We start from the raw sequence: 15,782 nt of genomic DNA, 5'->3' as shown, positions 1-15,782 counted from the left end.
ATAATAATCTGCGATCCTGTTTTTGTCCTCGCATTTGTCCTCGCATTTATCCACATTAAACTGCATCTGCCCACTCCCCCAACCTGTCCAAGTCACCCTGCATTCTCATAGCATCCTCCTCACAGTTCACACTGCCACCTAGCTTTGTGTCATCTGCAAATTTGCTAATGTTACTTTGAATCCCTTCATCTAAATCATTGATGTATATTGTAAATAGCTGCGGTCCCAGCACCGAGCCTTGCGGTACCCCACTAGTTACTGCCTGCCATTCTGAAAGGGATCTATTAATCCCTACTCTTTGTTTCCTGTCTGCCAACCAATTTTCCAACCATGTCAGCACTCTACCCCCAAAGCCATGTGCCCTAATTTTACCCACTAATCTTCTATGTGGGACCTTATCAAATGCTTTCTGAAAGTCCAGGTACACTACATCCACTGGCTCTCCCTTGTGCAGATGAGGTGGAAATTCTTTAATCAGAGGGTGGTGAATCTGTGGAATTTATTGCAACAGACGGATGTGGAGCCAAGCCAATGTTTATTTTTAAGGAGGAGATTGATAAGATTCTTGGTTAGTACGGGTGTCAGGGGTAATGGGGAGAAGGCAGGAGAATGGGGTGGAGAGAGACAACCATGATCGAATGGTGGAGTAGACGCGACATGCCAAAATAGCCTAATTCTGCTCCTATAACTTGTGAAATCAAGTGGCACTGCGTATTTTTTTCATTGTATTACACAAAAAGCATACCCAAGGGAAATAATTCACAGCCACATCAATTGATTTGTGAATAACAATCTGAATTTGAACGTTCAAATGACAAGAAATATACTTTATTCCTGCATTTCATATCTCCATACAATAATGTACAACTGGTATAGATTTAGTTTTCATAACATTAGCCATAAATAATAATAATAGACAATAGTTTTTGATCGTTTAATTGAAGCCTTTAACTGGAGCAGTTATTCAGTAATTGCGTGAAACAGCAATTCAGTTTCATTAATGGGGCTGTCCCATTGTACGAGCTAATTCAAGAGCTCTCCCGAGTTTCCCCTGATTCGTACTCGGAGAATTACGGTAATGGCTGCTCATAGGTACGCGGGGGCTCTCGTGGACATTTTTCAACCTGTCGAAAAATCTTCACGAGTCATAACGAGCTTACTGCGTTTCCAGAGTACCTGCCGTTAGCGTTACGACCCGCTAAGAGAAGTCCCAAGCTCTGACGTACCCGCTACGTACATTCTATGTGCTTACCACGAGTTTGATTTTTTTTTAAACACTCGGGAGAGCTCTTGAATTACCTCGTACAGTGGGACAGTCCCATGTCAAATTATTAAATAAACACCAAAGTACCAGAAATTTATGACTTCAAATTATCCAGTAATAATTAGAAATTACTATTTTCAAATAGAGGTTCAAAAGCCAATTCATTTGTTCCTATTTAGAATATCTAAATTATACATCAGCTATCTGTATGAAATAATATTTTTTCATTATCAGCCAAATCTCCAGAAACCCTTGTTTCCATTCCGAGTTTAAACTTAAGGTATTGCTGGAAATCAAGAAAGAAATTGATGTGTGCGGGAAACAATTCTGACTTCTTCTCTGGAGTTTAGAAGGATGAGAGGGTGTCTCATTGAAACATATAAGATTGTTAAGGGCTGGGTCATGCTAGAGGCAGGAAACATGTTCCCGATGTTGGGGGAGTCCAGAACCAGTGGCCACAGTTTAAGAATAAGGAGTAAGCCATTTAGAACAGAGACGAGGAAACACTTTTTCCTCACAGAGAGTGGTGAGTGTGGAATTCTCTGCCTCAGAGGGCGGTGGAGGCAGGTTCTCTGGATGCTTTCAAGAGAGAGCTAGATAGGGCTCTTAAAAATAGCAGTCAGGAGATATGGGGAGAAGGCAGGAACAGGGTACTGATTGGGGATGATCAGCCATGATCACATTGAATGGCCTACTCCTGCACCTATTGTCTATTGTCTATTCTTACTTGATTTCTAACGACTTAATGGTTATACTAGACCAAGTGGGACCCGTTGGGTTGCGGGGGGGGAGGGTGGCCTGCGGCCTCCCACACACACTAACCACCCCCCCACACACACACACACACACACCACCCCCCTTGATATTATATTAATATTATTCATTCGCTCCTTTATACCCCATCCTCGCCCTATCCACTCACGCATAGCCCCCAACTCGCAGGCGCGTCGAGAGGGAGGGGGGGGGGGTAGAGAGAGGGCAGAGAGAGAGGGGGCAGAGACAGAGAGAGAGGGGCAGAGACAGAGAGAGGAGCATATATTCTGTCCTAAAAAGACCAATTGAAATTTCATAGATTTGTGTTACTTACCTGTTGTTAAATTGTACAGGGAGAGGTTCAGCAGCCGGAAGGGCAGTCTCCACATCCTGTTCAGTGGGCGGCAAAACATCTGGACTAGTTTCCAATATCTGTCGCAACCCAACAACGTTTTCAAACAAAGAGTCAAAACTATCATCCTCTTTACACAGCTCCTGCGACAAGAAGAACATTTATTTTCACAAATCCATAACGAAGTAGACTGATATACATGATTTGGAAGACCTCTGTAAAAAAAAAAACTACACTCATATCAGCGTTACTTCATTAAAAAAAACATAGTTCGAAATGGAGACAAAGAACTGCAGACGCTGGTTAACAAAATATATATCGTCTCTGTTGTCAGCCTCCTGAGTGGAACGTTCATAAGGTAAGAGTGCACCTTCTCCCAGTCTACGTTAGTGTGGTCCTTGCACTTTAAAAAAATCTTACCTTTCTCTCCAGCTGTAACTGCAATGCAATAGCTCAATCTTCTGCACTGTTCATGATATTTTTACACTACCTGCTGTGCTTTAGTTCAGAAGAATTTGGGGGGACCTCACTGAAACGTACCAAATAGTGAAAGGCTTGGATAGAGTGGATGTGTGGAGGATGTTTCCACTAGTGGGAGAGTCTACGACTAGAGGTCATAGCCTCAGAATTAAAGGACATTGTTTTAGGAAGGAGATGAGGAAAAATTTTGTTAGTCAGAGGGTGGTGAATCTGTGGAATTCTTTGCCACAGAAGGCTGTGGAGGCTGTCAATGGACATTTTTAAAGCAGATACAGATAGATTCTTGATTAGTACGGGTGTCAGGGGTTATGGGGAGAAGGCAGGAGAATTGGGTTAGGAGGGAGAGATAGATTAGCCATGATTGAATGGTGGAGTAGACTTGATGGGCGAATAGCCTAATTCTGCTCCTATTATTTATGACCTTACTTGTGTATAGATTGATTGGACATGTATAGTATGACAGGACTGAATGGAATTCACAATAAAAAAAATTTCACTGAACCTCGGTGCATGTGACAACGATAAATCAATGCCAGTGCATACCGTTACGACTTTATCCAGTTCAAGCAGCAAATGATCATCAGAGGATTCCTTCCACTTCAGCAGCTGCTTCACATCTGCAGCACTCAGTGCTGAAGATCGGAGAGTCTGGAGCCCATCAACCTTCATCGGACCACCTTCATCTCCACAGCTGACCTGCGAGACAATTACAAGCATTAATAAACGGAACATTAGAGGGGTCTCGACCCGAAACGTCACCCATTCCTTCTCTCCAGAGATGGTGCCTGTCCTGCTGAGTTACTCCAGCTTTTTGTGTCTATCTTCGGTTTAAACCAGCATCTGCAATTACCTTGCTACAAATATTAAATTAATATACCAACCCAGGTAAGTACTTTTTTTTCCCACCGACCAATATTTTCTCAATTATTTCATTCTATCTTAGATTACCTGGCTCTAATAATGTCAATGTAATGAATAAAAAAATCACAACATATAGATATCACAGATTGTTTGCTAAATAGATTAAATGCTATGTTTAAATGAGTGTTTTTAAATGGTAAGTTTTATATTTTATTAACTCTAAGATACATAGCAATATCCTTATTTATTGTGATGTTTTATAATAGTTTAAGTAAATATTCCCATCATTACAGTATTCTCAAAATCCTGTAGTTTAAGAAACACAGCATGCTAATTGAACTATAATAATAATAATAATGGATGGGATTTATATAGCGCCTTTCTAATACTCAAGGCGCTTTACATCGCATTATTCATTCACTCCTCAGTCACACTCGGTGGTGGTAAGCTACTTCTGTAGCCACAGCTGCCCTGGGGCAGACTGACGCAAGCGTGGCTGCCAATCTGCGCCTACGGCCCCTCCGACCACCACCAATCACTCACACACATTCACACACAGGCAAAGGTGGGTGAAGTGTCTTACCCAAGGACACAACGACAGTATGCACTCCAAGCGGGATTCGAACCGGCTACCTTCCGGTTGCCAGCCGAACACTTAGCCCATTGTGCCATCTGTCGTCCCAACTATGCTAGGAATGCATGCAATTCCCACGTATTCATCAGTTGAAACAAGTTTATTCATGGATAACCCCTTGAGATGGACAGTCATCTCGTTTTCGAGGGGGTCCAACATAGAATATACAGCACAAGACATAACATACATAGAGGCTCTCATTGACCCACCTACCCACACACCAATCCCAAAACACACCACACACCAGTTAATCAGCTGCAAAGCTTTACGTCAAACTGATTTTCATTTGCAATTTTATAAATATTTGTTCCTTTCAAGGTGAACCGGGGTTAACCACGGGGAAATAAAGTGCTTCTACACCACCACAGCAATGTTTCTGTTACTCGAAATGTGTATTATTTACAAGCCATGAGAAACATATAAACTCAACACAGTCACATTAAAATTACATTCAAAACCAAATTTCATGCAATATTAAGAGTCACAAGCTAATCCATCAAATTATATAGTTCTGCTTTACCACCTAATTCTAATGACCAAAGAGCAGCTTGACCAATTGATACACTATGAGAAAGGTCTCTCGTTGCTTTTCACTTGTAAGTCAATTTAGATTCTGATATCTGGTGAAGATTTTCCAATACTGGATGCCAGGTAACCAGAAGAACAGCACAGACAGCGGAACGGCCGAGATTGACGTTGGCCATGCAAGGATGGTTGTTCGTCATGTATATGTGGAATCTGGCATTATATTTTCAGATGAGATAACCAAGGAACATCAAACAGTTAAAAAATAGGAAGTGACTTTCTGGGAAAACCCTCGGGAATTAGTGTAATGACACGGTTCAGTTTATTCAAGGATTTTGAGAGAAGAGATATAGTAAATGGATGTTTAAGAAAGAACTGCAGATCGAAATGGCTTTTAAATCGAAATGGCTTGTCCCCACCGCCATGTAAGTTACCATGTAAGTCTGCTTGGCTCTTCACTGTATCCTGGAAGGTGCTGGATCTCTCTGACTGACTCTTATCGTGGCTACTCCATTTCAAAAAGACTTTGGGATTGCAATCTGTTAGTTTAAGAAAGAAGTGCAGATGCTGGAAAAATCGAAGATAAGACAAAAATGCTGGAGAGATTCAGCGGGTGAGGCAGCATCTATGGAGCGAAGGAATAGGTGACATTTCGGGTCTACATCGGTGAGACCAAGCGCAGGCTCGGCGATCGCTTCACCCAACACCTCCGCACAGTTCGCATTAACCAACCTGATCTCCCGGTGGCTCAGCACTTCAACTCTCCCTCCCATTCCGAATCTGACCTTTCTGTCCCGGGCCTCCTCCATGGCCAGAGTGAGTCCCATCGCAAATTGGAGGAGCAGCACCTCATATTTTGCTTGGGTAGTTTACATTCCAGCGGTATGAACATTGACTTTTCCAGGAGACTTTTCTGCCGTTTGTTTTATTGATATAGGCGTGGCAGTGAGCACAGCATGGTGGTGGATTTAAGTAGTACCTCACTCATCTATTTAGCACCCATTTTTTGGTCCCCAGATCTACACTCAGCGGGTGGTAACCAGCAGACTCCGAATTCCGTTCATTTCAGGTGACCCCCTATACACTCCCATAGTCAGTCATTGGTACCTAGTTAGTTCATTTCAGGTGACCCCCTACACACTCCCATAGTCAGTCATTGACACCTAGTTCGTCTAACCTAATGTCTCTGGGCTGAAGGTCTATTATGTTTACAAGATATAATCTAACTGTTTAGAGATTGCGTGGAAACAGGCCCACTGAGTCCACACAAGATCATCCATTCACACTAGTTCTATGGTATTCCACTTTCGAATCCACTCCCTACACACTAGGGACAATTTACTGAACCCACAAGCCTGCATGTCTTTGGCGTGTGGAAGGAAACCAGAGCACCCAGAAAAAAACCATGCGATCACAAGAATGTACAAACTCTTGCACAGCTAGCACCCATAGCCAGGATCAAACCTGTGTCTCTGTCAATGTGAGGCAGCAGCTCGAACGCCGTGTGAATCAAATTGTGTTGATCCAGCACAATCTGATTCAAGATGCTTCAAATGTGCCGAGAGTTGAAATAAAAAAACTAAACTCTAAACAAAGAATACAACCTGATTTTCCAGTAACAGGAAGGAACAGTCACTCCCACGTATTATGCCACATAGGGACATAACACTAAATGCAATTGTTGCAATTCCTTTTTTTAAAGCTGTTGTATTGGTAAAACAAAATATATTCCCACTTACCAAACTGTCTGTATTTATGATCTGCCGTAGAAAATCCAGTAATGTGGATGCCAACTCAGCCATTTCTTTGTTGAAATTATGAACCACACGTTTTAGCAGAGAGTAAAGGGCGTTATTAAATTGTTTCAAAGCACTATTTGAAGGAAAAAGAATTAAAAACATGTAACCTAATTACACATTCAAAATTAAGCATTAGCATGATTTATTATTTCACTATCTAAACATGAATTTTAGGTAAAGTTAAAAATGCTAGCAAGACTATTAAGTTCTAATTATGGTAAAATAATGACACTTTAGGTTATATTTATCATTATGTCTTCTGCACAAAAACTGTTAAATCCACATAAATGACACATGCTGCATCTATGCCATTCAAAAAATGCAAAAGATTCATTTACATTTTTCAATCAATATTTGATTCAGAACGCTTATAAGACATAGAAACATAGAAAATAGGTGCAGGAGGCCATTCGGCCCTTCGAGCCAGCACGGCCATTCATTGTGATCATGGCTGATCGTCCCCTATCAATAACCCGTGCCTGCCTTCTCCCCATATCCCTTGACTCCACTAGCCCCTGGAGCTCTAACTCTCTCTTAAATCCATCCAGTGACTTGGCCTCCTCTGCCCTCTGTGGCAGGGAATTCCATAAACTCACAACTCTCTGGGTGAAATGTCACATGACACAGATAAAGAAGAAAATTGGAAATGTAGGATTAGTAGACACCAAACGCTGGAGTAACTCCGCGGGACAGGCGGTATCTCTGGAGAGAAGAAATGGGTGACGTTTCGGGTCGAGATCCTTCTTCAGACTGACGTCAGGGGGAGGTGGGATACATGGATAAGGAAGTGTGAGGTGTGAAAACAGGGCAAAGGGAATGGAGATCGAGGAAAATGTAGAATAGATCATTGTTAGCTGGGAGAAGGTAACAGAGATAAAATGTAGAACAATGTAGAACTAGAGGCAGTTGGAGGTTGAGAAGCAAAGAAAGAAGCTAAAGAAATCTTTTCAGCATGGAGTGTTTATTGAGAAGTTCTACTCAGAGTTGAGGCTGCTCATTTTACAGAAAAATTAATATGATTTAAGACCTCAGGGAAAGACGACAACATATTGAACAGGCGCTAAAACATATTGAGAGATATGGAAAACTATAAGGACGCATAGCTATGTGAAGTAATGATATTTTAACATCTGATCCACCTCAATGTAGAGTTTCACGCGTCAACGGTTGGCACACAGAGCTGCAGCAAAATGTCAACCTTGGTTTGGTATCAAGAGACACTGAACATATAAACAGACAGGTAACTAAACTTGCAATCAATCTTTGGCTAAACATGATGTCTCCTGTACAATTATGTAAAGCTAAAATTAGGCCGTGCTGGCTCGAAGGGCCGAATGGCCTCCTCATGCACCTATTTTCCATCCTTGGCTTTGAGTCAGAGTGATACAGCGGGGAAGCAGGCACTTCGGCCCAACTTGCCCACACCGGCCAACATGTCCCAGCTACGCTCGTCCCACCTACCTGCGTTTGGTCCATATCCCTCCAAACCTGTCCTATCCATGCATCTGTCGAACTGTTTCTTAAATATTGAGATAGTACCTGCCTCAACTACCTCCTCTGGCAGCTTGGTCCATACACCCACCATCCTATTTTGGAATTCAAACTCATCCTCTAAGGTAATCAAATGGGCCAGGTATAGATGCAAAGAGGATAACGTGCATCTTTCACAATAACCAGCTTATAATTTTTAGTTCTTAAATATTACATAACAGATCCATTCAAATTGAGTAAATTTCTTCACCATTGATAGTTGACTCATCAAATCCACTGCATGTCATTTTCTTAATTGGCAGCTTGAGAATATTAAAGTCAAATATTTTAATTTGCTTCGTTACCTCTTCAAATAGAAAAACCCATATTCATGTTCCGTTAAAAATATCATGGTCCTGAGGCAAGTAAGAACTGTGGCAAACGTGGTCTCATTATTAGCCAGTGCTTGCAAGAAGGTATCACAAATTGATGACAGAAATTCTCCACTTGGCAGGGAATTAGACAACTGCTCCAGGTCAGAACCAGATCCCTCAGTTGAATTATTCAAGATCAGTGAAATGTCCTGCACAGGGTGGTCGGAATGAAAAGAGCATTAGAACCATTGAAAGTTTTTATTGCACTTGCATTAAAGCCGTAATTTCAAACCATACACTTAAATTAACTACTTATTGAAGGGCTAACTAATAACTACACATAAATGACCACATTTATATTAACAAATGCATTTTGAAAAGATATGGTCTAGGAAGAACCAGCAATTAGAGCCCTGGTCAGAAGAATAGGAATTGGCAACGGGTAAAATGGGCGGACACAAAAAGCTGGAGTAAATCAGTGGGACAGGCAGCATCTCTGGAGAGAAGGAATGGGCGACGTTTCGGGTCGAGACCCTTCTTCAAATGGGTGTATCAGCTCAATGTAGATACAAGGAACTGCAGATGCTGGAATCTAGTGTAGAACACAAAGTGCTGGAGAAACTCAGCAGGTTAGGCAGCATCTGTGGAAGACATGAATAGGCAAAGTTTCAGGTTGGGACCGATGTTAGAAAACGTCACTTATCCATGTCCTCCAAAGTTACAGCTGAGTTCCTCCAGCTCTGTATTCCATCATCTGCCAAAGAGAACACTATATCTTCAGACAGACGCAACTGTGAAACTGAATAAATGTGACCTTTTCAAACAGTCTTTTAGGTTGATTTTTTTTTAAAAGAATGAAACCAATATTCATTAATTCAGGCAGCAACTGCGACAGTGAGAGGTCATGCCTCAGATTGACGACTACTCATCATAACCGATATAGATCATCAAAATAAAATGACACTTGTTTCTCTCTCTACAGATGTAACTTAACCCACTGAGTATTTTCAAACGTCACTTTTATTTATGTTTTTTGCAATCACTGCATTTCGTTTTTATTTTTATTACTTTGAAAAGACACACGTGGGCTAGATATCAGAGCACAAATACTGTACTCAATTAATAAGTTCATGTCAAAGGAGCAGAATTAGCCCATTTGTCCCATCGAGGCCACTCCACCATTCCATCATGACTGATCCATCTTTCTCTCTCAAATTCTCTTGCCTTCTTCCCATAACTTTTGAATGTATCTAACTATTTCCCCCCTTCAAGTGAGGCGCTGAAATACAGATTTAATTTAAAAACAAAAATAGTTGCAACCGGAAGGAACAGTGATTCACAGTGAGAAACCCAGAAAACAAAAAGTATTTTAGAAGGACATATATCTCGTGCTAAGTTCTGACAGCCAATGCGCCAATACTGCCAGCTCACCATTACAGCAGCAGCATGAAGGCAATGATTTGGAATAGGTTTTTGACAACTCCGCACTTTTCCTAACAATAAGAAAAAGGATAGACACAAAGTGCTGGAGCAACTCAGCAGGTCAGACAGCATCTCTGGAGAAAGTGATGCTGCCTGACCCGCTGTGTTACTCCAAAACGTTGTCTCTATCTTTGCAGTTCCTTGTTTCTACAATAAGAAAAATAATCTATATTTAAATCTGCAGGATAAATTTTAAAAATGAATCAATATTTAACTTTTTAAACTAAAAGATTACCTGGTCACAGAGGGACTGCACAACAGAAGCAATATACTCAGCGCAGTGCTGATGATGAACATTGTTGACCACTGTCCGTAACAATTCCAGCATCCCTCGAAATACTTCTGCAAACCTCTCGTCACCCTTGCTGGCTCCACTCAAAAGGTGTAGGAGAGCAGCCTTACAAGCTCCATGGGAGGCTAAAGAATCCAGTAATGCCAGCAGCCGTGCAGTCTGAGCAGTGACTGTCTTCTCTTTCCCTTCTGCAGGACTGCGAGGAAAAAAAAAAAAATGAAGAGTATTTAATTATTTGAGAGCGCTCCAGCTCCAGCTTCAGGGACAGTTACTTCCAGCTGTTATCAGGCAACTGAACGGTCCTTTCAACAGCTAGAGTGTGGTCCTGCCCTCTCTTCGACCTCATCTTTAATTTACATTGCACTAAATGTTGTGCCCTGTATCTGTACTGTACTGTGGACGGCTTGATTGTAATCAGTCAGTGTAATCATAGCACCTTGATTGCAATCAGTCTTTTCTGTGACTGGGTTACACGCAAACAAAAGCTTTTCATCGTACCCTGGTACACGTGCCAATAATAAACGAACTAGTAACAAATAGAAACATAGAAAATAGGTGCAGGAGTAGGCCATTCGGCCCTTTGAGCCTGCACCGCCATTCAATATGATCGTGGCTGATCATCCAACTCAGTATCCTGTACCTGCCTTCTCTCCATACCCCCTGGTCCCTTTAGCCACAAGGGCCACATCTAACTCCCTCTTAAATATAGCCAATGAACTGGCCTCAACTACCTTCTGTGGCAGAGAATTCCAGAGATTCACCACTCTCTGTGTGAAAAATGTTTTCCTCATCACGGTCCTAAAAGATTTCCCCCTTTATCCTTAAACTGTGACCCCTTGTTCTGGACTTCCCCAACATCGGGAACAATCTTCCTACATCTAGCCTGTCCAACCCATTAAGAATTTTGTAAGTTTGTATAAGATCCTCCCTCAATCTTCTAAATTCTAGTGAGTACAAGGCAAGTCTATCCAGTCTTTCTTCATACGAAAGTCCTGACATCCCAGAAATCAGTCTGGTGAACCTTCTCTGTACTCCCTCTATGGCAAGAATGTCTTTCCTCAGATTAGGAGACCAAAACTGTACGCAATACTCCAGGTGTGGTCTCACCAAGACCCTGTACAACTGCAGTAGAACCTCCCTGCTCCTATACTCAAATCCTTTTGCTCCTTACCCGTCTTAAAAGGCTCCAAACAAATATAATTGTGCTGACCTTGAGCAAATAAACGTGGCCCTTCTCTTTTGTCTTGGAAATCCAAATTATTTTTTCAGAATTTAAAAAGAAATATTCCTTAGCAGCTTTTCATGAACAAAGCACAAAGGTGACACCACCATAAATCACACGGAGCACTTAAAAAAAACAAATTACCTGCTTATTTCTTCAATAATCAGATCTAACACAGTTCTCTGGATGAGCAGAGCTGTGGGAGAAGCCAGATCACAGAGTTGCATGCACACACGCCGGAGAAGCTGCTGTAAAGGCTGGCACGTAGATCCGAAGCTAGAACGTACTATCTCCTGCAAAAACTTGGCCTGGATTTGAAGGTGAATGCTCCACAGTTTTCGGGTATTCAGTGCAACAGCCATGCCTTCTGCTGAAATCGGCTGTCAAATTTAAAAAAACACAAATCAAAAGGTTTTTAAAAAAAAACAAAACAAATTAACACATTTTTAAAATAGGGCTAATAAAACTCCGTCTCCCATGACAGATACTGTCTCACCTGATGAGTATAGGCAGCGTTTTCTGGTTTTATTTTTGGACTTACAGCATCTGCAGATTCATGCCTTTTGACCAATGTTTCAAATATTGACTGCATTTGAAATGAATCTTCTTTAGTGGGCTAGGCATCAGAGATTTTCTAGTCATCAGATCATTCCCATATAGTTGGCAAAAGAGATTCAGGTGGGAAACAGGTCCTTTGGCACACCGAGTCCGCGCGGACTAGAGATCACCATCCTACACACTAGGGACAATTTACAATTTACAGAAGCCAATTAACGTACAAACCTGCGTGTCTTTGGAGCGTGGGAGGAAACCGGAGCACCCAGAGAAAATCCACGGTGACAGGGAGAACATAAACTCTATACAGACAGCACCCTTAGTCAGGATCGAACCCGAGTCTCTGGTGCTGTACGGCAGTAACACGACTGCTGCGTCACCTAAAATGACCTTTGAAGAGTGTTCAAATATTACTTGACATTTCACAGCAAGTTCTGATACTAATCTCACCTGTGTTGTTTGCATGGGCAATGGAAAGGGCAAAAGTTCTGAAAGCAGTAACATTCCCGAGAAAAATCCTTCTGGGGTTTTCAGTACAAAGGAAAGGACTTCCTTCAACATTAGCGACCACGTGTTGTTTGCCAGGGACTCTTCAGAATAAGCGACCTGTTCATTGACGCCTTGAGTAAACGTAAGCAGAACATCAACGATGTCATTTTGAATCTTTTGTTCTTCGTCATCCAGTCGACCAGACAAAGGGATGGAGCAAAGGACCATATGGAGGGTGGCCAAAACAGTAGGAATACGAACATCTTTAAATTCAAACGACCCTCCTCTCAGAAGTTCTGTCAACATTGTCTTCAAGAGAGAAAGGGTACATCTTGTAATGGACAAGATCATAATCCTCTGTAATGTCGTTCCCATATTGGCATGTAACCTCCAGGGCAGTATTAGGACACTGTTTAGTTTTTGCAGAATCCGAATAAAGATGTCCATTCCTTCTGCTGAAAACAATTGAATAACGGCAAGGTTCCATTTAAGATCTTTCTGCTGACCTAGTGAAAAAAAATAAAAGTCAATCACATAGCTTGTTGAAAGAAAAATGATTTTATACTCACGACATTACCATTATTGAATGCGACTCGAACCCATTTTAAAAGCCACTTAGAATCTCATAATTTTATGTACAGATATATTTATTGCAGCAAGCGTTAAAATCACAGCCTTTCTGGTGCCAGTGCGAATAAAGCCGCTGCAAACAACATTTGACTTTGAACTTTCATCTCTTAAAGAGTTTTAAAGGATGTTGTCTGCAGCTACCAGGAAGATAGAACAGGTAAAAAAAAACTGCTTGCTTTTATAATGAAATTTAGTCTGAAAGATTTTTTTTACACCGCAAGGTGCTAAACAAATGAGTATCAATGGGACCTTGCTTTTCTTTGGCAACAATGTCACCACGATAGTGGTGAAGCTCAAGGCATTGATCAGAGAGCCAGTGGATGTGGTGTATCTGGGCTGTCAAAAAGCCTTTGACAAGGTCCCACACAAGAGATCAGTGTGCAAAATTAGAGCACATGGTATTTGGGGATGGGGTATTGATATGGATAGAGAACTGGTTGGCAGACAGGAAACAAAGAGTAGGAATTAACGGGTCCTTTTCAGAATGGCAGGCAGTGATTAGCGGGATGCCGCAAGGTTCAGTGCTGGGACCCGTTATTTACAATATATATTAACGGTTTGGACGAGGGAACAGCAGGCAGTGAAGAAAGCTAATGGCATGTTGGCCTTCATTGCGAGACAATTTGAGTTTAGGAGCAAGGAGGTCCTTCTGCAGTTGTACAGGGCCCTGGTGAGACCACACCTGGAGTATTGTGTGCCGTTTTGGTCTCCTAATTTGAGGAAGGACATTCTTGCTATTGAGGGAGTGCAGCGTAGGTTCGCCAGGTTAATTCCCGGGATGGCAGGACTGACATATGAGGAAAGAATGGATCGACTGGGCTTGTATTCACTGGAGTTTAGAAGGATGAGAGGGTATCTTATAGTAACATATAAAATTCTTAAGGATTGGACAGGCTCGGTGCAGGAAAAATGTTCCTGATGTTGGCGGAATCCAGAACCAGGGGTCACAGTTTAAGAATAAGGGGTAAGCCATTTAGGACTGAGATGAAGAAAAACATTTTCACCCAGAGAGTTGTGAATCTGTGGAATTCTCTGCCACAGAAGGCAATGGATTCACTGGAAGTTTTCAAGAGAGAGTTAGATTGAGCTCTTATAGCTAACAGCATCAAGGGATATGGGGAAAATGCAGGAACGGGGTACTGATTTTGGATGATCATATTGAATGGCGGTGCTGACTCGAAGGGCTGAATGGCCTACTCCTGCACCTATTTTCTATGTTTATGATACTCCATCTAAGCTAGTTCCATCTGCTCGCATTTGTCCCGTATCCCATCCTATCCATGTGATAATCCACAATTCCAAGGAATGTGAGTAAATATACTATCTACTTCATATTAAATGATTCTGTGCTCTATGTAAAAAAAATTTTTTTGAAGTTGAGATAGATTAAAATTGTTATGCTTTCAAAGAGGTAAAATCAGCTGTAGTAAACAGTATATTGAAACATAATTACCATTCTATGAAAAGACAAAATGGACAGATAATATTGAGATTTAGTGCAAATCACAAACTGCTGAAGATCCGTGGATCAAGTATCATCTGTGAGGGGAAGAGCAACTTGCCATTAAGTCAAGGTATTGCATAAGGCCTGAGAGTGAGGATGGAAGATAACCATCTGAAGAAGGGTCTTGACCGGAAAAGTCACCCATTCCTTCTCCCCAGAGATGCTGCCTGTCTCGCTGAATTACTCCAGCATTTTGTGTCGACCCTTCAATTTAAACCAGCATCTGTAGTTCTTTCCAACACCAGATAACTAGCTATCATGCCTTTGCACTCTTAGTCCTGATATAGGGAAGATATAGACACAAAATGCTGGAATAACTCAGCAGGTCAGGCAGCATCTCTGGAGAGAAGGAATAGGTGACATTTTGGATTGAGACATATCGCCCACAAATGTTGCTCACAAATGAGTCCGTCCAGCAATTTTTTAAATTTTTTTATACAATTTTATCGCTGTGATCAAGTATCATACCTTCAAGGGGTGTAGGGGGGCAGGCAATGTGGCAAAGAACACGTAGAGCAGAGGTTAATCCAGCACCTTCCTGAGTCATCTGAATGGTCAAATTATCCAGGTTCTGAAAACACAAGATGAAACTGGTTACGCTAAATATGAAAATGCTTAGGCTAAATCATTTTAATCTGATCTGGCAGATAATTGAAAGAATTATTGCAGCGGTAGATTTGCTGCCTTACAGTGCCAGAGACCCGAGTTCGATCCTGACTAGTGCTGTCTCTGCAGAGTTTGCATGTTCTCCCTGTAACCTCGTGGGTTTTCTCCAGGTGCTCCAGTTTCCTCCCACATTCCAAAGACGTGGTTTGTTGGCTTATTGGCTTGTGTAAATTGTCCCTGGTGCGTATAGGATAGAACTAATATACGGGCGATTGTTGGATTGCGTAGACTCAGTGTGCTGTCGAGGGCCTTTATCCACTGCAACACATCCAAAAACAGTGAACCCTGCTTGGCTTGTTCTTGGACTGAATTGTCGGTTTCATATTTTACTGGTTGCATAGTTACAAGAATGGCCTAAACAGTCCTTAACAGTACTATCAATGATTTAAGAATGATACTATATTATCACATGACATGTCACAGCTAAATT

At 41.7% G+C, this 15,782-nt stretch overlaps 1 protein-coding gene across 6 annotated transcripts in view; it reads right to left on the bottom strand.

The window, feature by feature from the left end:
* virma (vir like m6A methyltransferase associated) overlaps positions 1–15,782 on the bottom strand; it is a 64,827-nt gene that overhangs the window by 24,671 nt on the left and 24,374 nt on the right. For all 6 annotated transcript variants that reach the window (XM_033020098.1, XM_033020092.1, XM_033020097.1 and 3 more), the window contains exons 12-19: positions 15,155–15,257; positions 12,514–13,058; positions 11,653–11,888; positions 10,230–10,482; positions 8,504–8,721; positions 6,609–6,741; positions 3,393–3,545; positions 2,352–2,512 (exon numbers count right to left, since the gene is read on the bottom strand). In XM_033020098.1, the coding sequence (XP_032875989.1) occupies positions 2,352–2,512; positions 3,393–3,545; positions 6,609–6,741; positions 8,504–8,721; positions 10,230–10,482; positions 11,653–11,888; positions 12,514–13,058; positions 15,155–15,257 (1,802 nt within the window). The remainder of the gene's footprint in view (positions 1–2,351; positions 2,513–3,392; positions 3,546–6,608; positions 6,742–8,503; positions 8,722–10,229; positions 10,483–11,652; positions 11,889–12,513; positions 13,059–15,154; positions 15,258–15,782) is intronic.

This window comes from Amblyraja radiata, chromosome 4 (genome assembly GCF_010909765.2).
Source record: "Amblyraja radiata isolate CabotCenter1 chromosome 4, sAmbRad1.1.pri, whole genome shotgun sequence".
Taxonomy (NCBI): domain Eukaryota; kingdom Metazoa; phylum Chordata; class Chondrichthyes; order Rajiformes; family Rajidae; genus Amblyraja; species Amblyraja radiata.
This window is presented reverse-complemented; position numbering and strand designations above follow the sequence as displayed.